Source organism: Harpia harpyja (genome assembly GCF_026419915.1).
Source record: "Harpia harpyja isolate bHarHar1 chromosome 25 unlocalized genomic scaffold, bHarHar1 primary haplotype SUPER_25_unloc_1, whole genome shotgun sequence".
Taxonomy (NCBI): domain Eukaryota; kingdom Metazoa; phylum Chordata; class Aves; order Accipitriformes; family Accipitridae; genus Harpia; species Harpia harpyja.
This window is the reverse complement of record NW_026293172.1, coordinates 11,812-36,187: the sequence shown is the minus strand read 5'-3', so window position 1 is coordinate 36,187 and position 24,376 is coordinate 11,812. Positions and strand designations below refer to the sequence as shown.

Here is a 24,376-nt window from a genome sequence, read left to right as displayed (position 1 = left end):
TCTACATAGACTCCTACAGATCTGTATAGACCCCTACAGAACTGTATAGACTCCTACAGATCTGTATAGACTCCTACAGATCTGTATAGACCGCTAGAGATCTATATAGACCCCTACAGATCTGTATAGATCCCTATAGATCTGTATAGACCCCCATAGGTCAGTTTGTGGCCTGCAGCAACCAGAGCATTGAGCTGAATGAATATAGGGACGAGATCCTATAACACAATATAGGGCCTGGGCAGCACGGACAGAGCTGGCAGCTGGGCTGAGAGGTAACAAAAGAAATTTGGATTTTGCTTTTTTTTTTTTAGGGTTTGTTTTTTTTTTCCTTTTATTCTGGAAAATAATTTCTCCGCTTGGAGCTGCCCTCGCCCCAAATTTCCCCCATGGCGGCACCGGAGAAGCGGCGGGTGAACGGTGCGCTGCTGCGCGCCAAATCCTCCCCGCTAAAGACACGCCAAAAAAAAATGATGAAAAAGGAGGAAAACACCCACCAACCCCCCCCCAAAAAAACCCAAACCAAACCCACAACAAGCAGAGCCACGGCGCCCGCTAACTCCAACTGGGATCGTAACCTGTCCAGTCCGAAGGAGGCGCGAGATAAACGCGACGTCCTCGATAGACGAAGCTGACGATGCCGCGATAACCGGCGCGGGGCACGCCAGATTTGAGGTCGTCCATCAGCCCCAGGGCTTTGGCGAAGGCTTTGAAGGAATCGCGGCCGCTGTACTGCAGGCGGACAGCGCCGAGCTCCCGCCGCCGGTTGCCTTGGAGCTCCTCCACCCTCACCTCCGGCGCGGCGTAAACCTTGGGGAGAAAAGAACGTTCGTACTCTTCCTTTTTGAGGTAAGAAAGATCCAGTTGGGTAAAAGGCACGAAACGGTCGTTAAGTTTGATAAATTTTAAATATTGATCGAAAAATTGCCCGTGGCTCACTCCTTTACGACCGAACGTCATCGTACGGGAGACTTCGGGGCGGACGCAGGAACGATCTCGGCGTTGTTCGGGTTGACGCATCCAATCGTCCCAAAAAGCTCGCGGCCATTTGGGTTCAAGTTCATCCCAAAGTTCGGCTAAAAGCAACCAACCAAGACCAGGAAAAAAATCAGTCCGGTAAAGCAATTCGGCTTGTCCAACATCCACCATTTGCTCTTTCCCGTTGTCGTTCCACGCGGAGACGCACCAGAGGCTGCGATCGGCAAGGAGGAGCGGGAATGCCGCTTGGAAATACTCAAAAAAATCCGGAGCGACTTCTAAATCGTCCTCTACCACGATGGCAGCGCGGTAACGGAAAGTCCGGAAAACCTGTCCCAACGCCCAACGATAATGCCGAGCGATTTTATAATAACCTTGGAATTTACGGTGTTCTGCCGGCACCGGGATATCGCTGAGATCGGGTTGTCGGATATGAGCCACGGCATCGCCGTAGGAGGCAATGACACGAGCCGTTTCAGCGTGACCGCAATCCTGGCTGACGATAACGGGGAAACGTTGGGCCGAAGGTCGGTAACGTAAGAGTTTATCCAAACACCGACGGACGGTGCTGCGGTCGCAAGCCATCACCAACACCGGTAACACCGTGCTGGCGGGATCGGTGAGTCGCGGTGGCGCCGGGGAGGGCGGCGGGGGGGGAGGTTTGGGGGTGATTTGAACCCCGCGTCGCCGCCCCCCCCACAACCCGCTGTAGCGGTGAATTTGGCGCAGGAGTTCTTTTTGCCGTTCCAGTTCGGTTTCGGCATCTTGCGCGAATCACTTCTGCCGTCAGTCGGTCGCCTTCGCCGGGGGAGGCCGGGCGGCTCCAGAGGAAGAGGAGGAGGAGGCCGTTCCAGGCGATGAAGAGCGCCGCCCCCCACAACACCAAGCTGCTCTTCTTCAGCATCCTTCAGCACTCACTCCCACGCCATGGACCTGGGGGGGGGGAACACACACGGGGGAGGGTTAAAAACAGAGGGGATGCCCCCTTCCACCCCCAAACTGGTGCCGGAGGGGGACAGGGACACCCCACGGTTGTGTCACCCCCAAACACTCAGTGGCCCCCCCCTCCCCTCCCCCCAGCCTCCCAAAAAGAGGAACACCACCCCCCCACACACACCTCGGGGAGAAGAAGTGAAACCGCGTGGCCCCGGAGCCTCCCACCAGAAACATGGCACCGTTGAGATACCAAAAAAACCCCTTAAATAAGGGGGGAAAAAAGCAAATAATAAACCCCAACCCCAAACCTCGGCACAGGGAAGAGGAGGGCAGAGTCCACTCCCGTTAAACATTAACCCAGGGACCGGCTCCAGTGTGGATTTGCCACTGTGGAGGCTGGGGGGGGTGGTGAAGCGGGGGTGGTTTCTGTTTGAAAAATGGGGATAAATTAAATAAAATATCAAATCCGAGTACTAAAAAAACCTCACAAAGTCCTGTCTTCAGCGAGTTTTCACTCACCCGGAGCCCAGCCCGACTCCTGCCAGAGGAGGCAAGATGTCAGTCAGGGCAGGAAAAGGGAGGAGGGGGGAGGAAAAGGGGAATTAAGAGAATAAAGAAGAAAAAAAAAATAGGGAAGAGGAAAAAAAAAACCCAACAGAGAAAATAAAGAAAGAGGGAAAAAAGCGCAATTGCTTAACTTCAGCAAGGGAGCGGCATGGGTGAGCAGCTCAAGGGTTAACGCTGCCGCGGGCCACGTTGGCGGGCGGAAAAAGGGAATTAAAAGGAAAAAAAACACCCGGAAAAGGGGTATTTAAAGGGAAAAAAAAAAGGGTGTAGAGCAGTAGGAAGGGGGGCGAGTCCAGCAGCACGGCGGTTCCCCCCCCCTGCTCCGAAGGGTAAGGCAAAAAGTGCCGGTAACACCGAGAGCCGCCAGAACGGTTCCCCCTTCCCGGCCCCGAAATGCTCATCTGGCCCCGGAAAAGCAGCCGGAGAGAAGGAAAGAGGTGGAAAAAAAAGGTGAAAAAAGTAAATTTAAGGGATTTCGTGCTTTTTAGTTGGATCCCTGCGGAGGGAGATGCTGGGATTAAGCCATACCTGCGGGGCCAAAAGCAGCTCAGCCTCGTGGCAGCCCAAAATGCGGGTGTTTTGGCTCTAAATGAGGGGTTTTAGCCCAAAACTAGGGTGTTTTGGCCCAAAACGCGGGTTCAGCCGTGGTTTTACCCGGCGTTTCGTGGTGGCGAGGCACAAGCCGGCGGCAAGGCGCTGAGTAAGCAGAGTTGGGGATTTTCCCTGCCCTCGGCTTCACTCCGGGGCGAGACTTTGAGCGACCAATAATTTTATCACATTAAATCCTCCAGCGTCCCAAACCCCCTTTCTGTTCGATGTCCCCCGTTTTTTTTTTTTCCTCAGGGGTTTTTAAAGGTGAAACACCCCGAATCCAAAGATTCCTGAAGTTTTGGGGGAGATTTTAAGCTCCTTTCCCTCGCCATGGTGTCCCCCAGAGACCCCAAAACCAGCAGATTTCAGGCAAATGCCTGCCAGTTTCGCACCACCCCCCCCTAAATTACTCATTAAATCTTCTTTTTAATTAATCCAGGCTCTTTTTTGCACCCTGGGGGAAAGCGGCTCTGGCCTCAGTGACACCAAAACCACCTGGAATGGACTGAGGAAGCAAGCACTGCTTTCAGGGGAGGCCCCCCCCCGATTTTTCACCTCATTTTTCCACATTTTTGGCTTCGTTTCAGCCCAGGTGATGCTAAAATAAACTGCAACAACACGGCTCGACAGAAACAAACCCTGCTCTTGGGCCAAATTAATACCTTCTCCTATGGGATTCGCTGCCGAGCGTCACCTCAGCACCTCAATCTTCCTAATAATTCTATTTTTTTCCCGTTCTTTTTACTTTTTGGGGAGATTTTAACCCCCTTCCAGTGGGAATTAAGAGGGCAAGCAGCTGAGAAAAACATTTCCCTTCTCTCTCCACGTTAAAATCCTCGCCATTTACCTGGTTGCAGCTCGCTCCAGGGGGAGGGGGGTCGCTGGGGTTCCCCCCTCCCCCCACTTTTCCAGAGCCGCCTGGGAATCCCTTGGGAATCGGGGGTGAAATCGCTGCTTCTCTCCCATCAGAGCTCCCTCGTGGTGTGGGGCGGGGGGGTGTCAGGCCATGGCGGTGGCTGTGTCCGTCTGTCCATCTGCTGTCTCAGGGCTCAGCGTCCCCCAGCCCCCGGCCATGTTTTTTGGGGGGTGGGTGTCTCTGGTGAGGTCTAAAAATGGGGAGAAAAAGGTTAAAATGCCCAAATTCCACCCCCCCCCGCGCTTTATGGAGGGGAACAGCCCCCCTTTATCTCCCTAGGGGGTGCAGCCCCCCCAAAATCCCCAGGGAGAGGAATTCCTGCAGGGAATGGGGGGTGGCCTCCTCCCCACCCCATACGGAGAGGGAATCGTCCCACCCAGCCCCCATAGGGGATAGGGGACCCCCCGAGCCCTCCTGACACCTCCACAGGGGGGTCAGAGGAGCCCCCCCAGCCCCACAGAAGCCCCTCCTGACACCCCAATAGGGGACAGGGAGCCCCCCTCAGCCCTCCTGACACCCCTATAGGGATTAGATGAGCCCCCCCAGCCCCATAGCAGCCCCCCCCCAGCCCCATAGCAGCCCCCCAGTGGACAGCAGAGCCCCCCCCCCAGCCCCATAGCAGCCTCCCAGCCTCTCCTGCCACCCCCATATGGGGGTCAGAGGAGCTCCCCCAGGCCCCTAGCAGCCCCCCCCGGCCTGCTTGACACCCCTACAAGGGACAGATGAGCCCCCCCCCAGACCTCCTGACACCCATACAGAGATCAGGGGAGACCCTCAGCTCTCCCGACACCCCTGTAGGGGCCAGAGGAGCCCCCCCACCTCTCCCGACACCCCTGTAGGGGTCAGGAGAGACCCTCAGCTCTCCCAACACCCCTGTAGGGATCAGAGGAGCCCCCCCAGCTCTTCCAACACCCCTACCACGGCCAAATGAGCCCCCCCCCAGCCCTCCTGACACCCATACAGAGATCAGGGGAGACCCTCAGCCCTCCCGACACCCCTGTAGGGGTCAGAGGAGCCCCCCCACCTCTCCCGACACCCCCAGAGGGGACACTGAAGGCCCCTCCGCCCCCCACAGGGCACAGGGCCGGCCCCTCCACCCCTATAGGCGACAGGAGGCCCCCCCAGCTACAAGGGACAGGGGACCCCCCCCCTAAGCCGCCCCCCACCCCCTCAGGGCCGGATCCAGCCCCGCTGCCCGCCCCGGCCCTCCACCCCCCCCCCGGTACCAGCGGCGCCTCCCGGCAGCGCCCGCCACTTCCGCCCCGCCGCACCGGAAGCGACGCCATGGCAACGGTGAGGCCCCGCCCCCGACTCCTCCCTTCCCTCTAGCCGCCGCCGCTAGGCCACACCCCCGATGGCTCAGGGGGACCGCCCACCACCAGGGGGCGGGGCCGGTAGACACGCCCCTCTGCGACCGGGCCACGCCCCCCGGCTAGGCCCTGCCCCCTCCCTGGCCGACCACGCCTCCTCCCCGGCCGACCACGCCCCCTCGCGGCTTCCCTAATCAGTTAGTGGCGGCTTAATCAATCAATTCCTGGGCGTTCCCCTAATCAGCCCCTGAGAGCTTCCCTAATCAAGTAATACTGGCTTAATTAATTAATCAGTCCCTGGGGCCTCCAATAATTAGCTCCTCGCTCCGCAAGCTTGGGAAGGGAGAAGTGACGTAGAGGAAGGGGCGGAGCGGCGCGGCGTCAGAGGCTTTCCCCCTGCGCGCGCTCCGGCCGCTCTGGGCGCCGAGGAGGAGGTTGGACTTGTCTGCTCCGGGCGGTGGGGACTGGGGGGGGTCACGGGGGGCCCATTGGGAGATGGGGGGGAGTGCGGGCTGGGGGGGGGCCGGGGGGGGCCAAGGGGGGTCATTGGGGAATGGGGTGGCTAAGGGGGGGATTGGGGGGCTGGGGGGGCCATGGGGGGATTGCGGGGCTGGGGGGGTCATTGGGGGCTGGGGGGTCATGTGAGGATTGGGGGGGCATTGAGGGTATGGGGGGGCTAAGGGAGGGATTGGGGGGCTGGGGGGGGTCATTGGTTGGGCTGGGGGTAACGTGGGGCAATGGGGGGGCTGGGGAGGGTCATGGGGGTGATTGAGGCAGGGGGGAATGAGGGACAATGGGGGGGGTCAATGCCACTGAAGAATAAGGGGGTGCTGGGGGGCCCCACTGACACCCCCCCTCCTCATTCCCCCCCCCCCAGCCATGGAGCTGCCCCCCTCCTGCTTCCAGTCCTGCCTGGATTTCTGCCCCGAATGCGGCTCCGTCCTGCCCCGGCCGGGCCCCCGCAGCACCATCCGCTGCCCCCGCTGCGCTTTCGCCCTCCACAGCAACGGTCAGTGGGGGGGGGGGCACCCCAATATCTCAGTCCCCTCTGAGACCACCCCACCCCACCTCAGAAATCCCTGATTTCTTTTTTTTTTTTTTTTTTTTTTCTCCCTCTTCCTCTGCCAGATTTTGAGGGTAAAACCATCCGCAGCGCCATCGAATTCAACCGGTTGGAGCCGGCGGCCGGGCGGGGGGTCGGATCCTGCGCCCCACCTCGAGGGGCCCCTGGTGAGTTGGGGGCGGGGGGGGCAAGTCCCACTGGGTATGGGACCCCCACCCCAAAATCCTGCTTGGGGGGGGATAAAATCCCACTGGGATGGGACCCCCACCCCAAAATCCCACTGGGATGGCACCCCCACCCCAAAATCCTGCTTGGAGGCAGATAAAACCCCACTGGGATGGGACCCCCACCCCAAAATCCCAACGGGGGGGGGTAAAACCTTACTGGGAGGGGACCCCCCACAGAATGGGATGTGTTGTCACCCCCCCTGAAGCATAAAACTCCTTGGGGGCAGGATTTTTGGGGTTTAACACCCCCCGCCACCCCCCCAAACTGGGGGGGTAGGGGTCAAGCTCGCAGAGCAGGGGGGGTAACCCCCACAATTTGGGGGGGGCTGGCGCAGGTGGAACGGCGGTGCCCCCGCTGCGGGCACGAGGGCATGGCGTACCGCACCCGGCAGATGCGCTCGGCCGACGAGGGCCAGACCGTCTTCTACACCTGCCCCCACTGCCGGTGAGGGCCCCCCCTCTGCCATTTTGACACCCCCCTTTCCCCCCCCCCCAACTACGGGGGGACCCCCCCAAATCCTCCTGTAACTGCCCCCTCCTTTCCCCACAGGTTTCAGGAGAAGGAGGATTCGTGACGGGGTATCTGCCCCCCCCACCTGGTGTATTTGCCCCCTCCCACGTGGGTAATAAAAGCCCCTGGGGTTTTATTCAGGGCTGTGCTTGGGGGTATCTCACTTGTGCCCCCCCCAACTGCCCCCTCAGCCCTTATTTACCCCCCTGGTCCTTGAACTGCCCCCCCAGTCCCTAGATGCCCCCCCCCAAACTGCTCTTTAGCCCCTCCAGCCCCATCTGCCCCCCCCCAGCTGCCCCTCAGCTTCTCTCTGCTGCCCCTATCTGCCCCCCCCAGCCCCTCAACTGCCCCCACAGGCCCTATCTGCCCCCCCCCAGCCCCTCAACTGCCCCCACAGGCCCTATCTGCCCCCCCCCCAGCCCCTCAACTGCCCCCACAGGCCCTATCTGCCCCCTGCAAAGGCCCTGAACTGCCCCCTCAGGCTTTCTCTACTCCCCCCAGCCCTTATCTGCCCTCCTCAACTGCCCCCTCAGGCCCTATCTGCCCCCCCCAGCCCCTCAACTACCCTCCAAAGACCCTCTTTGTCCACCAAACTGGTCCCCCCAGCCCCTGACTTGCCCCCTCAGGCGCTATCTACCCCCCCAAAGTGCCCCCTTGGCCCCTATTTGCCCCTTCAGGCCCTTTATGTCCCCCCAAACTGCCCCCCCCCAGCCCCTATCTGCCCCCGAAAGTCGCCCCTCCAGGCTGGTTACCCCGCGCATGCGCGCTGTCCGCCCCCCCCGCCGTACGGCGGAAGTGCGCCCTTACCGAGGGACCGCATTGTACGGCGGACCCACCGGAAGTGCTCCAGCCACCGACCGGAAGTGGGGGTGGGGGCGGCGGTGAACGCTGCACCGGGGCGGCGGCGGCGGCGAGAGCGGCCCGGCCCGGCCCTTCCCGGTGCTCCCCCCCCCCTCCCTCAGCGGGGCCTCGGCGGCGGCCGGGACCCCCCCCCCCCCCTCCCCAACCCGCCCCGGGGCACCGCACCGCCCGGCTGGAACCATGGCGGAGGCGGCGGACAGCGGCGGCTGCGGAACCGCCACCGTCATCGAGACCGGCGCCGCCGAGCCGGTGAGGGCCGGGGGTGGGGGCTATAAATACCGGAGGGGGGGGGCTATAGGTACCAGGCGGGGGTTATAGATATCGGGGGGGGGCTATAAATACCTGGGAGGGGACTATAGATACTGGGGGGGGGTTATAGGTACTGGGGGCGGGCCTATAGATACTGGGGAGGGGTTATAGGTATTGGGGGGGGGGGCTATAAATACCTGAGAGGGGTCTATAGATACCAGAAGGGGCTTATAGATACTGAGGGGGGGGTTACAGGTACTGGGGGCGGGCCTATAGATTCTGGGGAGGGGTTATAGGTCCTGGGGGGGGGGCTATAAATACCTGAGAGGGGTCTATAGATCTAAGGAGGGGCTTATAGATACTGAGGGGGGAGCTATAGATACCAGGGACAGACCTATAGATACTGGGGAGGGGTTTTTAGGTACCGGGGGGGGCCTATAAATAGCTGAGAGGGGGTCTATAGATCTCAGGAGGGGCTTATAGATACTGGGGGGGGGGTTATAAATACCTAGGAGGGGTCTATAGGTACCAGAAGCGGCTTACAGATACTGACGGGGGGGCTACAGATACTGGGATCGGACCTATTGATACTTGAGGAGGGGTTATAGGTACTGGCGGGGGGGGCTATAAATACCTGAGAGGGGTCTATAGATCTCAGGATGGGCTTATAGATACTGAGCGGGGGGCTATAGATACCCAGGGGGGTTTGTCTATACGTACCAAGGGGGACTATGGATATGGAGGAGGACCTGTAGATACTGAAAGGGGGTTGTAAATACCTGGGGGGGGGGGGGGGGCTGTAAATGCCTGGGAGGGGGCTATAGGTACCAGGGTGGGAATCTGTACCTACCATGGGGTGGCTATAGATATGGGGGGTGGGGGCTATAGACACCCAGGGGGGTATAAATCCTGCTGGGTGGGTAAATAGCTGGGAAAGGGAGGTATAAACTGGGGGGGGGGGGGCTATAAATCTTGGGGGGGGTGACGTGGGGACAGCGTCAGGGGATGTGAGCAGGGCTGGGGGAGACATGGCGTTGGGGGGCACAACTGGGGCTGTCGGGGACACGAAGGGTGTCAGGGGACATGACCGGGGTGTAGTGGGGACGGTGTCGGGGACAGGGACAGTGTCAGGGGACATGACCGGGGTGTAGTGGGACAGCACTGGGGACAGGAGCAGTGTCGGAGAGGCCAGCCAGGCTGGATGTGGGACGGTGCTGGGGACAGGGACATTGCCAGGGGACGCAACGAGGGCGGTCACATTACAGGGACAGGGACGGTGTCAGGGGACATGACCAGGGCTATTTAGAGACAGTGTCAGAGCCCACAGGAGGGGTCGGGGGCGGGGGTGTCCTTGCCCGCAGTGTCACTGCACCGGTGACACCCCTTTCCCCACGCCCCGTCCGCCCCCGCCAGGAGAACCGCAGCCTGACCCTGAAGCTGCGCAAGCGGAAGCCGGACAAGAAAGTCGAGTGGTCGAGTGACACCGTCGACAACGAGCACCTTGGCCGCCGCTCCTCCAAGTGTGAGTGGCGCTGGGGACACCCCTGTCCCCTCCCGTGGATGCCTGGGTCCCCCCCGGGGACACCTGGGTCCCCTGACACCCCCCCTGTCCCATCCCTGCCCCCCCCCAGGCTGCTGTATCTATGAGAAGCCGCGGGCGTTCGGGGAGAGCTCGACAGAGAGCGAGGAGGAAGAGGAGGAGGAAGAGGAAGCGGCGGTGGCGACGACGAGGGGGGGGGACGAAGGCTGCGGTCACCTCCACTGCGTCCGGGGACATAAACGGGGGCGAGGGCGGCGGGGGGGGGCTGGGGGGGGCCTACCGGGGGCCGGGGGGGGGCCCCAAGCGCTGCCCCCCGGGCCCCCTGCCCCTATGGAGCACTGAGGAATCCCCTATGGATGCTCCTGCCCCCCCCCCCGACTGACCCGTGTCCCCCCTCCAGGACCCCTGACCCCAAATATTGACTCTGGGCTTGACCCCCACCCCAAAAATCACCCCCCCATCACCTTGGGGATTACCCTGCCCCCCCCAAATCAATGCCTGAGCCCCCCCAAATCAATGCCTGACCCCCCCTAGTCGATGCCTGATGCCCCCCCCCGCAGCTCCTGAGGACCCTCCCTCCCCAAAATATCAATGCCTGCCCCCCCCCCCCCCAAAACACCATCTCCTGGTCCCCCCATCCTGCCTCACCCCCCACCCCAGACGCACCCAGTGTTTGGGGGGGCCATTTTGGGGTGCCCCCCTCCCAAAATCATGCCCCCCGCCCCGCACTCCATGGCACCTGTGGGCATTAAAGGTGGCACCGCTGCGACCGCTGCCGTGGCGCTCGTGGTGGGGGGGGAGACGGCGTTTATTGGGGGGGCATCAGTGAAGAGGAGGAGGGGGGGCAGCTTTTGGGGGGGCTCCCCCCCTCCCCCAGGTGGCTCCTTGGGGGATGGGGGGCATGGGGGGGGTGCGGCGTCGGCTCGGAGCTGGGCCCCCAGGCTGTGGGGAGAAGAGGGGGGGTTAGTGGTGGGGGATGTCACCAAAAAGGGGGGGGGGGGAAACAAAAGGCACCAAATACACCCCGGGGGGGGCAGGGGAAGTGTCCCCGGGGGGAAGATGCCACCAGACTGGGGTGTGTCCCCAAGGGAAGGACAAGGTGCCACCAAAACAAGCATCATCACCCAAAAATGTCACCCAGCCGGATCGGGCCCCACCCGGCACGTGAGCCCGGGACACCTGGGTGCCCCCCCCAGCCGGGGCGGTGTCGAGGTCACCTGGGGTGTGGTGACAACCCCGGCAGGGCGGGGGGGGGGACACGAGACGGGGACACGGGACTCGGGCGTCCGGGCACGTGAGGGATGGGACACGGGGTCACAGCCGGATGCTTGGGTCCCCCAGCACCCCTTAACGCCCCCCCCCCAGCACCCCAAAATAGCTGGGTGCCCCCCGGGTGCCCCCACCACCCGTGGGACCCCCCCCCCCACCGCAGATACCTGGGTCTCCCCCTTGGCACCTGAAGTCCCCCAGCCCCACCAGTTCCACCCCCCCTAGCACCCCAAAATCCCTCCCAGATGCCTGGGTGTCCCCCCCCCCAGCACCCCTGGATCAGCCCCCCCCTCCCCAAATACCCCAGTTTCCCACACCAGCACCCCTGCGTTCCCCCCCAAGTCCCCCCCCAGACACTTGGGTCCCTCAAATCTCCCCACTTTGCCCCCCAGACACCTGGGTCCCCCAAATCCCCCCAGTTCCCCCTCAAGTCCCCCTGGATGCCTGGGTCCCCCCAAATTCCCCCTTAGCCCCACAAGTCTCCCCAGACACCTAGATTCCCCCCAAATTCCCCCTGGATGTCTGGGTCCCACAAGTCCCCCCAGACACCTGGATTCCCCCAAATTCCCCCTGGATGCCTGGGTCCCCCAAGTCCCCCCTGGACACCCGAGTCTCCCCAAATTCCCCCAAATCCCCCCTGGACGCCTGGGTCCCCCCCAAATCCCCCCTGGACGCCTGGGTCCCCCAAGTCCCCCAGACACCTGGATTCCCCCAAATCGCCCCTGAACGCCTGGGTCCCCCAAGTCCCCCTGGGTCTCCCCAAAGCACCCCCCCAAAATACCTGGGTCCCGTCCCCCCCACCCCGCCGGCTTCCTTCTCCCTTTACCTGCAGCGCTGCGGCCGGCGAGGGTGGCCGGGATTTCCCCGAACCAAACGTTGGGCGATGCGACTCTCCACGGCCAAAGCCACGGGGGTACGGAGACGGCGAGGGGAGCAGGGCAGGCAGCACCGCGGGCAGGATAAGGCGGCGACGGGTTCCCCGGGACGGGCAACGGGCAGGCAGCGACGGCAGCAGCTATGGTTACAGGCAAAAAGGACGGGGTCCCGTAGCGGTTGCCCGCAGGTCGGGCATGAGGTTTCTCGCGCCAGTCGGGCCAGCGGGCCCCGTTCCGGTGGCCCCGAGGGCGCCATGGCGTGTGGGAGGCGTGTGCGAGGCGTGTGAGAGGCGTGCGGGACGGCCCAGGCGTGGGCGACAGCGGGGCGGGGATGTGGGGAGGGAGATGGGAATAACAGGGGTGGGGAGGGAGACGGGGACGTGGAGGACGTGGGGACACGGGTGGCCGTGGGGGGACAGCGAGGGATGGGGATGGACACGGGGATGCACAGACATGGATGATGGGGGGACAGGGAAGGACACGGGGACACACGGAGGGACACGGGGACGTGGACCGTGTGGGGACACAGAGGGATGTGGGGATGGGGAGGGACACAGATGTGGGGACATGGATGGACCTGGGGACACACGGACAGAGGGACATGGATTGACATGGGGACACACAGAGGGACAAATATGGGGATATGGAGGGACCTGGAAGGACGTGGGGACATGCAGAGGGGCACATATGTGGGGACATGGAGGGACATAGATGGACAGAGGGACACTGATGGGACATGGAGGGGGACACAGAGGGACAGACGTGGAATATGGATGACGGGGACACACAGAGGGACACTGATGGGACATGGAGGGGGACACAGAGGGACAGACGTGGAATATGGATGACGGGGACACACAGAGGGACACAGGGATGTGGATGGTGTGGGGACACGGAGGGATGTGGGGACGGGGAGGGACACAGATGTGGGGACACGATGGACCTGGGGACACAGAGGGACATAAAGGGACATGGAGGGACAGACATGGGGACACAGAGGGACATGGAGGGATGTGGGGACACACAGAGGGACAAATATGGGGATGTGGAGGGATACGTGGAGGGACAGAGGGACATGGGGAGACGCAGAGGGGCACAGACATGGGGACGTGGAGGGACATAGATGGACAGAGGGACACTGAGGGACACAGGGACAGAGATGGACATAGGGACAGGTGGAGAGCCATGGACTGACGTGGGGACATGTGGAGCGACACGGACACAGGGACACGGATGGACACGGACCCCAGGATGTACACGGGGCCAGGGACACACAGACAGAGGGACACAGAGGGGACACAGCCCTGCCACACGCCTGCGCCTACCACCACACGTGCCTCCGGCGGTGCCGCAGAACCGGATCCGGCCGGTGCCGGCAATCCAGACCCCCCCGATGATGCTGGTGAGCTGGGCCGCTGCGGTGCCGTGGAGCTCGATGGCAAAGAGCAAGAGCCCGGCAGTGCCGGAGAGCCGAATCCCAGTGGTGCCATAGCACTGGATCCTGGCAGTGCTCGATGTCCAAGAGCCAATTCCTGGTGGTGCCGGATTGCCAGACCCCGGCAGTGCTGGATGTCGGAAAGCCAAATCCCAACGGTGCCGGATCACCAGATCACCAGATCCCAGTGGTGCCAGATGTCAGAGAGCCAAACTCCGGCGGTGCCAGAGCACCGAATCCCGGTGGTGCCAGGCCTTGGAGAGCCAAACCCCTGCAGTGCCGGATATCGGACAGCCAAACCTTGTCTATGCCGGAGCGCTGGATCCTGGCAGCACATCAGAGCACGAAACCCTGGCAGTGCCAGAGTACCGGATCCCGGCGCTGCCAGACACCATCAAGCCAAACCCCGCCAGCGCCGCTCTCCCCCTCACTCCCAATCCGTAGGCGAACGGATAACGAGAGGTGCCGCGTTTTTCCTGCCAGCACGGATCCCGGGATAAAACAGCGGCCAAATCTTTTCGGTGAAAGTATCGGTGAAAGTGTAAATGTGGGGAGCGATCGGTGACGTTATAAAAAGCCACTTTTCCAGCTTCGTAGTCCACGAAGACACCCACCCGCTTGGGTTTCACCCGCACCGTCAGTGGGGTGAAGGGGGTGGTGGTAGCCGCGTACTTATCGCCGTTCCAGAGCCGTACCCGCCAATATCCCGTCTCCGGTAACGGTGTTAATTCCCCTTTCCGACTCACCGAATCCTTACAAACACCGAGAGCCCAATGGGTTTTATCGCCAACCTCTACCTCCCAGTAATGACGACCAGAGGTAAAACCTTGTGCCGCCAAAACGCAGGGGTAGATGGTGAAACGCCGTGGGGTATCGGGTAAATCCCGGGGTCGAACTTCCACAAAACGAACACTTTTCCGATCTTCCGATAAAACCAGGTTGGGATGTGCCGTGTCGGGATCCAGCGTCACCTCGCCTGGATGGCAACACCAAGATGGGAGGGGATTTAGAGGGTGGGGAGCACGGTGAAGTGGGGGGGGTCCCGGCCACGGCACGATGGGAGGTTTCCTCACCGATGAGGCGCCGGGTGATTTTCCGGAGGGTGAAGTATTGCCGGGGGAAACTGCAGAAATTTTTCTCCAGCTCAATGGGGACGGAAACTGGTTCTTCTACCGGTGCCGCCGCCGCCTCGCACCTGCCAGCAGCCCCGGGGGAGGTGGGACACACCGGCTGATGCACCCCCAAATCCCACTTTTCTGCCCCAGAATGGAGCCCGGAGAGCGGCCCGGATCACCTGCGCAGTTCTTACCTGGCCAGGGTGTCCTTGATGTCCTGAAATGGGGGGGAAGCAGGAAAATGGGGGGAAAAGGAGGAAAAAAGTGGGGTTAGGTGTGCTAGATCCCCCCTCAAAGTCGATCTCCAGGGCAGGATTGGTCCCAACCATGGGGATCCCAGCTCTGATCGCAGTTGTCAGCACCAATCCCAGCCCCCGGCGGTGATCCCAGCCCAGATCCAATCCCCAACACGGATTCCCTCCCCAGGGATCCTGCCCCCAAAAGCAATCCTATCTCTGGGCATGATCCCATCCCTAAAACCAACCCCTTTTCTGATGATCCTGCCCCCAAGAATCAAACCCGTCCCTGGTGATCCCGTCCCCAAACCCAATCCTGTCTGCAGTGACCCTGTCCCCAACACCAATCCCATTCCTGGGGATCCTGTCCCCAGAACCAATGCCATCCCCAAAACCAATCCCTGGCGATCCCATTCCCAGAACAAGTCCCATCCCTGTGGTTGGTCCTGTCCCCAGAATCGATCCTGCCCCCAGCAGCAATCCTGTCTCCAAAATCAATCCCATACCTGCTGATCCCATCCCCAAAACCAATCCCATCCCTGGGGATCCCGTCCCCCAAACCAGCCCTGTCCCCCGGGGTGATCCCATCCCCAAAACTGATCCTATTCCCAGGGCCGATCCCTTCTCCAAACCCAATCCCATCCCCAGGGATGCCATCCCCAGCGACAAGCCCGTTCCGGGCCATCCCATCCCTGCTGTTGATCCCATCACCGGTAGTGATCCACCTGCTGCTGATCCCGATCCCGCCCTACCTTGAGCATCTCGGCACCCGACTGCAGACATTTCTCCTCCAGCTCGGCCACGAGGGCAGCCAGGACCCGGCGCTGCTCGCCAAGCCGAGCCAGGTTGGCCTGAAGCCGCTGCAGGATCTCACGCTCTTCCTCCTCCAGCCGCCGCAGCAGCAGCCGCTCCTCCTCCTCCAGCAGCTGATGAAGCTCCTCGAACTCCTGGGTGATGCGTTCCCGCCGCAGAGCCACCTTCCTCTGCCAGGATGGGATGGGAAAAGACACTGGTGAGGGCCGGGAGTTGCTGGGATCTCCCTGGCATCCCCCAGAACCATCAACCTGCCTTCAGCTCGCTCGGTTTCTTCTCCTCCCGTGCTCGGCAGCCAGCGACTGCCTCCAGCTTCCGCTCCAGTGGCTCCAGGCAACGCTGCAGCTTCTCCTGCCGGGGTGGGGAGAGAAGAGGGTGGGCAACGGGATGGGACCCCCCTGCCTGGCATCCTTCCTCCGGCCCTGAATCGCTTCCTCCGCCGGGGCTGAGCCCCACTGCGAGGGGCTGGAGATGAGGATGGGGATGAGCCACGGCCCAGTTCCATCCCTGGATGGTCTGGGGGAAGAATTTGGGGCTGAAAATGGAGATGGGGAAGAGCTGCTGCACAAATTCCTCTGTAAATGGCTTCAGGGAAAGGTTTTGGGGCTGAAAACGGAGAAGGGGATGAGCCACGGCCAAACCCCCTTGACAAACGCCTTCAGGGAGAGGGTTTGGGGCTAAATCCCATCCTCAGGGGCTTTGAAACAGAGATGGGGATGAGCCAGGGCTGAAATCCCTCCAAAAACAGACTCAGGGAGAAGTTCTGGGGCTGAAAATGGAGATGGGGCTGAGTCACGGAGAAATCCCCTCTGCAAACAGCCTTGGGGAGAGGGTTTGGGGCTGAATCCCCTTGTCAGGGGCTGGAAAAGGAGATGGGCATGAGCTGCTGCCCAAAACCTCTCCATTAACAGCCTCAGGGAGAGGGTTTGGGGCTGAGTCTCCTCTTCATGGGCTGGAAATGGAAATGGGGACAAGCCAGGATCAAATTCCCTCCAAAAACTGCCTCGGGGAAAGGGTTTGGAGCTAAAAATGGAGATAGGGACAAGATGTCACCCAAATCCCCTCCACAATCACCCTCAGGGAGAGAGTTTGGGGCTAAATCCACCCCCGGGCTGGAGATAGAGACGAGCCACAGCCAAAACCCCTCCCACAGATGGTCTTGGGGAAGAATTTGGGGCTGAAAATGGAGATGGAGACTAATCACAGCTGAAACCCCTCCACAAACAGCCCCGAGGCTGAATTTGGGGCCGAAATCAAGACTCGGGGACACTCCCCACCTTCAGCCCACGAAGGTTTCGGTCTCCCCCCCGTCCCCCCACCTTATACTCAAGAGCTGCATCATCGAGAGGGACAAGGGCGTGGGCACGATGGGCGTGGGAGATCTCGCAGAGCAGGCAAACGGGGGCTTGATCATCGCGACAGAATCGAGCCAAAGCCTGGCCGTGAGCTTGACAGCGACTCTCCTCCCTGGCTTTCCGTTTGGCACCGCGAAGCTGCCGGGCGGCTTCTACCATGTTGCCGAGTTGCCGGTTGGGTCGAAGGGCGCGATGACGAGAGGTTTTACGGCAGACGGGGCAGGGGAAATCCCGCGCCAGCTCAGCCCACCAGCGAGTGATGCAGCGACGGCAGAAATTGTGACCGCATTCGATGATGACAGGATCTTGTAGGTATTCCAGGCAAACCGAGCAGCTTGCTTCCACCTGCAGCGTCTCCAGGGGGTCGGCACCCGACATGGTGGCACTGCTGTGGCCCCCCACCGCTGCCAAAATTTGGGGGGGACAACGGCTGGGCTCAGACAAGGAGGTTTTGGGAAGGGACAGTGGGACGGGGAGGGTTTGAAGAGGTTTTTAGGGGGGAAAAGAGCTTAAATCCGTTAAGAGGATGAGGTGGTTTCAGTAAGAATGTGATGGAGAAGTGCAGCAATGGGGGTTCAGAGCAGTTTTGGGGAGAAAACAGCTCAAATTGGTCAAGGTGATGACGTGGTTTTGGTGGGAAGCGATGCCAAGGTGCGGTGATGTCGGTTCGAAGCACTTTTGGGGAGAAAACAGCTCAATTTGGTCAAAACTACAACATGGGTTTGAACTGAAGTGATACTGAGGTGATGGCATGGATTCAAAGTGGTTTTCAGGAGAAAATGGCTCAATTCCATCCAGGTGACGATGTTATTTTGGTGCAAAGCAATCCCAAGGTGACAGCAGGGGTTCAAAGAGGTTTTGGGGAGAAAACAGCTCAAATCTGTCAAGACAATGACATGAGTTTAGTAGGACATGATGGCCAGGTAATGGCTAGGGTTCGAAGTGGTATTGGGTTGAAAACAGCTCAATTCTGTCAAGGTGATGATGTCATTTTGGCAGGAAGCGATGCTGAGGTGATAGCAGGGGTTCGAAGCAGTTTTGGGGTGAAACCAGCTCAAGTCTGCCAAGGCGATGATGTCTTTTTGGCAGGAAGCGACGCTGAGGTGCCGGGGCAAGCCTGAAGCAGTTTTGGGGGCGAAAGCAGCTCAATTCCATCAAAGCGATGCCGTCATTTTGCCGGGAAGCAATGCTGAGGCGATGGCGCGGGCTTGAAGCAGTTTTGGGGGCGAAAGCAGCTCAATTCCGTCAAAGCGATGCCATCATTTTGGCGGGAAGCGATGCCAAGGTGCCGAGGCAGTTTCCCAGTGCTTTTTTGTGGGGGGAAGCCGGCTGAATTCAGTTAAAACAACACACTGCTGGTGGCAGGAGCGGCCGCCATGGTGACAGGGAGACCCTATAGAGGAGTATGCACCTATAGCACAAACACCCCACAGAGGAGCCTCTATAGGCAGCTCCCCGTATAGGAGAAGCTCTGGGAGAGCCCTATAGAGCAGTCGCTATAGGGTAGCACCCTATAGGGGACTCCCCGTCCGGGGTGGGGGGGCCTCTAGAGAGAAATCACCAGAGGAAGAGGCTCTCGAAGAGATTCCCCGCAGGGATGGGGTCTCTATAGGGGTGCCCCTGTAGAAAAGGGAGCCCTGAAGTGGATGTCTTTTAGGGAGGAGCAGTACCTGGGTTCCTATAGGGGATTCCCTACGGAAAAGGGGACGCGTAGGGGGCACCCCACCCTATAGGAAGGGACCCTATAGGGGAGGCCTTGTCGGGGGTGGGGAAGCTGTTCCGGGTCGCTACAGGGGTCCCTATAGGGGACATCCCTCAGGGAGGGGCCGTGCCGCGGTCCCTATAGCGGGGTTCCTATGGGAAGGGCTCTATAGGGGACACTCTACAGGGAAGGGCCGTGCCGGGGTCCCCAGAGGGGGGGGGGTCCCGGCTACCCCCGCCCCCCACTCACCGCCGCTCAGCCGCCGCGCCGGGCCCAGCGCCGGAAGTGACGGCTTATCGCAGCGCCGGAAGTGGCGTCCCGCGCTGGTAACTCCCTCCCGCCCCTACTTGGTAGAGCGGGACGGGGCGGTTCCGGCCCCCTCCCCGACGAGGCTACCGGCCAATGAGGAACGTCGGTCCCGCCCAGCCGGTGGGGGCGCGGCCAATCGGGAACTCGATGGCGGCGCCGGTGCGGGACCGCGAGGCGCTGCAGCGGCTCAACTTCCTCTTCCAGGTGGGGCGGGGGGGTGTATAGGGGTCCAGGGGGGCCCTGGGGGGGCTATAGGGGTCCGGCGGGACCCTGGAGGGGTTATGGGGGGCTATAGGGGTCCGGGGGGGGGTCCTGGGGGGGTATGGAGGGCCCTGGGAAGAGTTATGGGGGGCTATAGGGGGTCGGGGGTGTCCAGGGGGGGTTACAGAGGGGGTATAGGGGTCCGGGGAGACCCTGGCAGGGGTTATGGGAGGCTATAGGGGTCCAGGGGGGCCCTGGGAGGAGTTATGGGGGTCTATAGGGGTCCGGGGGGGCCCATGGAAGGGCTACAGGGGGCCAGGGGGGGCTCTGGGAGGGGTTATGGGGGGCCCTGGGGGGAGGTTATAGGGGTCCAGGGGGGACCCGGGAGGTGCTATGGGGGTCTTGGGGGCTCAGGGTGGGGGGATGGAAGGGATTGGATGGGGAAGGAAAGGGGCACAGGGAAGCTACGGGGGGGCAGGGGGGTATGGGGGGGGCCGCGGAGGTCTGGAGGAACGTAATGGTGCTGGGGGGGGGTGGGCACAGGAGGAGTGGGGGTGGGGGGTCTGCAGCCGTGTCCCCCTCCCCCAGGCCGCGCACTGGGTGCTCCCCCCACAGCCCGGCCCTCGCCCGCTTCTACTGCAGCACCCAGCGAGGGGCCGCCCGCCGCCTCGTCCTGCGCATGTGAGCTACAGGGTGGGGAGGGGGGTCCCAGGGGGTCCTGACCCCCCCGCACACTTTGTGTTGTGTCCCCTGTCCCCCCCCCAGGGCCCCCTCGGTGAAGCGGGCTGTGTGCCGCCGCTGCTGCTCCCTGCTGCTGCCCGGGGCTGGGGGTTACCTGCGCCTGCGAGGTGGGTCATGGCAAGGGGGGGGGGCCCTGGGTGACCCCCCCCAGGGGTGTTGTGGACACCCTGGGGGTGTGGGGGGGCTGAGCCAGACACTTGGGTCCCTCCCGCAGGGGGGGGGCAGCCCCGGAGGGTGCTGCGATGCCGGTGCTGCGGCCGTTGCCGGCGTTACCTCTGCCAGCAGGAGCTCCGCCCCCCCGGCCAGGCCACGCCCGCTGGTCAGTGAAGGGGAGGGGCCTGGGGAAAAGGGGGCGGGGTCTGGGGAGAAGGGACTTGTGCCAAGAGGGAAAGGGGAGGGGCTAGCCCTGTTGGTGCCAAACTAGGGGGTGGGGCTAAGGGCTGGAGCCAACTCTAGGGGTGGGGCTAAGGGCTGGGGTGGGGCCAACTCTAGGGATGGGGCTAAGAGCTGGGGTGGAGCCAACTCTAGGGGTGGGGCTAAGGGCTGGGGTGGAGCCAACTCTTGACAGTGGGGTAACTTAACCCCACCCAGGCTAATTGGACAGTAAAGTTAATTAGGCAGGGCTACTACCAAGGATGGAGCTACATGCAAATAAGGGGAGAGGTGGGTGGGGTAAAGGAAGGGGGTGGGGCTATCAGGGTAGTGCTGTGACATCACTTCTGCAGGGCCCGCCCCAGAGCACAGCCCAGCATAAGCCCTACCCGGCAACAGCATGAAGATGTGACTTCTCATTGGTCCCTGCAGAAGCTGCCTCTAACCAATCAAAAAAAAAAAAAAAAAAGACCACCACCTGCAGAAATAAACCTGCCTTTATTCTATATATGGTATTAGTGTAACAATATGGGGCTGGACCTCGCCTTGGCTCCACTCCTGAGGGGCAGAGCTAACACTCATCCTCTCCCAGCAGAGCAAAAGGGTTGGGGGCGGTGCTGGCAGGGGGCCTGGCCTCCCCAGGCTCCACCTCCTCACCACTCTCACCCTCCTCCTCCTCCTCCTCCTCCTCCTCCGAGGTCGACCCCTCCCCAGGGGGGGCAGAGCCCCGGACACCCGGGTCCCCTTGCTCCTGCAGTGCCGCCAGCGCTGCCGTCTCGGGGTGCTGCTCCCATAAATCTGGGGGGGGTGGGGGGCATAGTAAGGGGACCCAGACATCTGGGAACCTCCCCCCCCGCCCCCAGAAAGGATCCAGCCCCCCTGGGGGGCAGAAGGGGGGATGGGGATGGTGGGAGGGGGGGCTCACCCTTCTGGGCAGCGTAGCCGGGGGGGCGCAGGCAGAGGCGGAGTCGCCCCTCGGCCGCCAAGCGTAGGATGCTGTTGGCCGCCCGGTAGACGTCGTTGCGAGCCGCTTTCGCTGTCTTGTACCCTCGTTTCTCTGCCCACGCTAGGAGGAAAAAAACAAAAAAACACCCCACAACCCAAACACAAAAAACCTTAATAATAATAAAAAAGCCCCTTTTGAGTGAATTTGCCCAGAAAACAGCATACCTTCGCAGATGTCCCAAGCAGTCCAGCCAGCGGCAGCACTGGGGGGCCGCAGCTGGAGGAGAGGCGGCAGCGGGATGCGGGAGGCCAGGTAGCCCACAGCCGAGTAAGGCTCCTGCAGCTGCGAGATGGGGTAGACGCCTGCCAGCACCTGGGGCAGGGGGACACACACAGATGGAGGGGGCTCAGCAGGGACAGGGGAAGTGTCTCTGTGAGGGGGGGGCAGGGAGGGGGCCAGGACCCACCTGGAGAGCCGGCGGGGCGCGGGAGGGGAAAACGAGGCCAGGACAGTCGCAGAGGCGGACGCGGGGGGTGAGGAAATGGGTCTGGAAGTAGCGGGTACGGCCAGGGGCGCGGGAGACGCTGACGGCGCTTCGCCCCACCAGCGCGTTCAGCACCGACGACTTGCCAGCGTTCGGCAGGCCTGAACAGGGAGGGGGGGGAGGCTCGGGACACGCCCCCTCCTGGGAGCCACGCCCCCACAACAGGACACACCCCCACCCTAATCCCTCACCAGTCCATTTCCCTCCACCTGGTGGGCGGAGACACCCCCCTAAGCCCTGCCCCATGGGGCAGGCCCCACCCCCTTTTGCCACATGGCCACACCCCCTTATCAGCCCCACCCCTCACCACGGTCTGCACCCCCACCCAGCATAACCCCACCTATGCCAAGCCCCGCCCCATCACGGAGCCCCGCCCCTCACCGACACAGCCCAGGGTGAGGACACCATGGCGGTAACGCTCCCATTGCCGGGGGGCCGCCATGACACCGTCACCATCATCTGCCTCTCCGCTGTCCCCCGCCTCTTCCTGCTGCTCTTCCTCTTCCTCCTCTTCTTCCTCCCCCCGCGCCGCCGCCTCCTCCGCCCGGTCCAGTCGCGCTCGCCAGCTGCTCAGGTCCACTGCAAAGCCGTGGTGGGTGATGATGGGGGAGAGGGGCACCCAGGGGATGCTGGGACACCCCCCCCCAGCACCCAAGGGGGTCCCCACAGCTCTACCCACCCCCCCCAGTCACCCCTTGGGACACCCACCCCACCATAAAGCGACTGAAGGGACACCATGGTCCACCCCACCTTATACGTCCTCCCCCTGCCCCCCAGCACTCACGGGTGCCCCCCTTCCCCGCTCACCTTCTCCCCCCACGATGCTCTCGCAGGCCTCTAGAAGCTGCCGGGGTCCCACAGCCCGGCTCCAACCGCCCCCCCCGCTTCTGCCGCCGTTGCAGCCCTGCGGGAGAAAAAAGGGTGGGTGGGTGGGTGGTGGTGGGGAGGGATTCAGGACACTTGGGTGTCCCCCCCGCGTCAACCCCCCCCACCCTCCCCGGGGTCCCTACCGGGCGCCGGGCTCCGTCGGGGAGCGGAGGTGAAGGGGACAACGCGGGCGGCGGGGAAACGACGGCGTAAGAGGTGGCTCCAGGCAGTGGCCACGGCGGGGGAGGTCAGGTCCACTTTGTTGAGGATGAGGATCAGGCCCTTCCCCAACTCCCGCGTCACGTGGGTGGCCAACGCCGGCGGCACGTTCAGCGCCTGGCGGGGGGGGACAGACGACACCGATGACAGAGTAGGGGGTGGGGGAGGCCTCAGCAGCACCCCAAATGCCTGGATCCCACCCCAGACACCTGGATCCCTCCTTCACTCACCGGGTGCCTGGCATCGGTGATGAGGAGGATGACGTCAGACATTTCCAGCACCCGCCAGAGCTGCCGCCATGTCTGGGAAGGGACACAGTGACCCCCTTTGTCCCTTAAACCCCCCCCCCTCCCCACCCAGTCGCATCCCCTCGGCGTCCCCTCTCACCTCCAGATTGTGCTCAAAGGGAGCCACGTCCCCGCCATCATCGTCGCCGTCGGTGCCCCCCTCCTCGGCCCCCCCGGGGCGCTGGCCCTCCCGGAGGACTCGGAGGAAGGTGCCGAAAGCCGCTTCCTCCCTCACCCGCAGCTCCTCCGGGCTCATGGCGAAACTCCAGGGCGGCCGACGTGGGAAATCCAGCCCTGGCACCCAGCAGCCTGGATCCCACCAGCCCCAGGACCCCCCTCGGGGGGGTATTTGGCCCCCCCCCTAGGCCATTTACCCCTCCCAAGCACCACATCCCCCACTCCCCATACCTAATTGCCCCCGCTCAGGCCCCCCTCAACCATTATTAACCCCACCCCAAGCCATTTTACCCCTAGATGATTAATTACACCCTCTCCCAGGGCAATTCCCCCTCCCCTAGTTGTTAGTTACAGCCCCCAGCACTTAATTGCCCCCCCTCCAAGCTGCTTACCCCCCCTTCTTTGCTTGCTTGCCCCCCCCCCCCCTCGCCCCCGGTGTATTTGCCCCCCTTCCCCCGCGGTATCTGCCCCTCACCGGGGCCGTAGATGGTGTCGGGGTCCAGCTCAAGGGCGGTCTCGGGCAGCAGCTCCAGCAGCTCCTCCTGGGCCCGGCGCCGGCGTCGCGCCAAGGCCTCGGCCCGCGGCCCCCCCAGCTGCAGCCGGAACCTGCCGGATACCCGCGGCCTCACGTAGACGCCCGGATCCCCTCACTCACCCACCCGGGTTCCCTCGAACCGCACACCAAACCCGCCCTCTCCCTTCCATCCCTCCCGGTTACCTGCCGGGATCATGGCGGCGGGGAGGGGGAACCGGATCTCCCGTTTCAACTGGGACCGCGTCGTTTCCCCGCTCCCGGCTCCCGCTACGGCTGCCCGGGCCCGAGTCCGGCCCTGTCGGGGCATCTACGGACAAAGAAAACAAGGGTCAGGGGCCGGCCGGCCGCCGCGGTTCTCCCTCGCCCCGGCCCCCGCTCACCGCCCCGCTTCCGTTCGCGCCGGTCGCGGAGCTGCTGCTTCTTCCGCTTCGCGCTGAACGGCCGCTTGCGGGGCATGACGGGAGATCACGTGACGGGGCGGGGCCGGCCGCGACCGATAGGAAGGGTGGAAGGCGGGTGGAGATGGGAGGGGGAGGAGCCAATGGGAGGGAAGATCGCCTCAGAAAGGGGGAGGGACGAATCGGCGGGAGAGCCAACGGCGGGAAACACCACCTCGCGGGGAAGGACGA

General features: G+C 62.6%; 7 protein-coding genes across 7 annotated transcripts; 3 read left to right on the top strand and 4 right to left on the bottom strand.

Annotated features, from left to right (window-relative positions):
• Nucleotides 1-294: 294 nt before the first annotated feature.
• On the bottom strand, nucleotides 295-4,517 carry MGAT1 (alpha-1,3-mannosyl-glycoprotein 2-beta-N-acetylglucosaminyltransferase). The gene is given in 4 exon segments (XM_052779233.1): nucleotides 295-1,747; nucleotides 1,749-1,911; nucleotides 3,136-3,362; nucleotides 3,920-4,517. Coding segments are annotated over 2 exon segments (1,326 nt in total). The 5' UTR covers nucleotides 1,883-1,911; nucleotides 3,136-3,362; nucleotides 3,920-4,517; the 3' UTR covers nucleotides 295-555.
• A 954-nt stretch (nucleotides 4,518-5,471) lies between these two features.
• Nucleotides 5,472-7,271, top strand: POLR1H (RNA polymerase I subunit H). Its single transcript, XM_052779250.1, is given in 6 exon segments — nucleotides 5,472-5,732; nucleotides 6,176-6,307; nucleotides 6,427-6,497; nucleotides 6,499-6,528; nucleotides 6,924-7,033; nucleotides 7,139-7,271. Coding segments are annotated over 5 exon segments (366 nt in total). The 5' UTR covers nucleotides 5,472-5,732; nucleotides 6,176-6,177; the 3' UTR covers nucleotides 7,164-7,271.
• An 800-nt stretch (nucleotides 7,272-8,071) lies between these two features.
• Nucleotides 8,072-10,518, top strand: PPP1R11 (protein phosphatase 1 regulatory inhibitor subunit 11). Its single transcript, XM_052779225.1, has 3 exons — nucleotides 8,072-8,209; nucleotides 9,623-9,731; nucleotides 9,841-10,518. The coding sequence occupies exons 1-3, from the start codon at nucleotides 8,141-8,143 to the stop codon at nucleotides 10,089-10,091; spliced, it is 429 nt and encodes a 142-aa protein (XP_052635185.1). The 5' UTR covers nucleotides 8,072-8,140; the 3' UTR covers nucleotides 10,092-10,518.
• On the bottom strand, nucleotides 10,392-13,489 carry LOC128137964 (uncharacterized). Its single transcript, XM_052779224.1, has 5 exons — nucleotides 12,879-13,489; nucleotides 12,692-12,836; nucleotides 12,591-12,619; nucleotides 11,845-12,546; nucleotides 10,392-10,691 (listed from the first exon to the last, which is right to left on the bottom strand). The coding sequence occupies exons 1-5, from the start codon at nucleotides 13,058-13,060 to the stop codon at nucleotides 10,394-10,396; spliced, it is 1,356 nt and encodes a 451-aa protein (XP_052635184.1). The 5' UTR covers nucleotides 13,061-13,489; the 3' UTR covers nucleotides 10,392-10,393.
• Nucleotides 13,490-13,571: 82 nt separating this feature from the next.
• TRIM39 (tripartite motif containing 39) lies at nucleotides 13,572-18,852 on the bottom strand. Its single transcript, XM_052779223.1, is given in 8 exon segments — nucleotides 13,572-13,878; nucleotides 13,880-14,304; nucleotides 14,402-14,523; nucleotides 14,638-14,660; nucleotides 15,432-15,662; nucleotides 15,748-15,843; nucleotides 16,812-18,154; nucleotides 18,799-18,852. Coding segments are annotated over 7 exon segments (1,434 nt in total). The 5' UTR covers nucleotides 17,226-18,154; nucleotides 18,799-18,852; the 3' UTR covers nucleotides 13,572-13,755.
• RPP21 (ribonuclease P/MRP subunit p21) lies at nucleotides 18,811-20,680 on the top strand. The gene is given in 6 exon segments (XM_052779226.1): nucleotides 18,811-19,062; nucleotides 19,648-19,665; nucleotides 19,667-19,740; nucleotides 19,825-19,907; nucleotides 20,015-20,119; nucleotides 20,526-20,680. Coding segments are annotated over 6 exon segments (420 nt in total). The 5' UTR covers nucleotides 18,811-18,951; the 3' UTR covers nucleotides 20,555-20,680.
• GNL1 (G protein nucleolar 1 (putative)) lies at nucleotides 20,652-24,254 on the bottom strand. The gene is given in 13 exon segments (XM_052779227.1): nucleotides 20,652-20,970; nucleotides 21,098-21,238; nucleotides 21,343-21,490; nucleotides 21,585-21,763; nucleotides 22,044-22,241; nucleotides 22,470-22,542; nucleotides 22,544-22,566; nucleotides 22,655-22,865; nucleotides 22,979-23,050; nucleotides 23,136-23,344; nucleotides 23,688-23,818; nucleotides 23,931-24,054; nucleotides 24,128-24,254. Coding segments are annotated over 13 exon segments (1,812 nt in total). The 5' UTR covers nucleotides 24,204-24,254; the 3' UTR covers nucleotides 20,652-20,743.
• Between the last annotated feature and the right edge of the window lie 122 nt (nucleotides 24,255-24,376).

Bases quoted from the DNA above. Each gene is read 5' to 3' on its own strand.
- PPP1R11 (XM_052779225.1), top strand. From the start codon at position 8,141: ATGGCGGAGGCGGCGGACAGCGGCGGCTGCGGAACCGCCACCGTCATC. The intron at 8,210-9,622 runs GTGAGGGCCGGG...CGCCCCCGCCAG, and splicing joins AGACCGGCGCCGCCGAGCCG to GAGAACCGCAGCCTGACCCT. The intron at 9,732-9,840 runs GTGAGTGGCGCT...GCCCCCCCCCAG, and splicing joins TGGCCGCCGCTCCTCCAAGT to GCTGCTGTATCTATGAGAAG.
- LOC128137964 (XM_052779224.1), bottom strand. From the start codon at position 13,060: ATGTCCATCTCTGTCCCTGTGTCCCTCAGTGTCCCTCTGTCCATCTAT. The intron at 12,620-12,691 runs GTGTCCCTCTGT...ATGTCCCATCAG, and splicing joins TCCCCCTCCATGTCCCATCA to TGTCCCTCTGTCCATCTATG. The intron at 12,547-12,590 runs GTCCCCACATAT...ACGTCCTTCCAG, and splicing joins GTCCATCTATGTCCCTCCAT to GTCCCTCCATATCCCCATAT.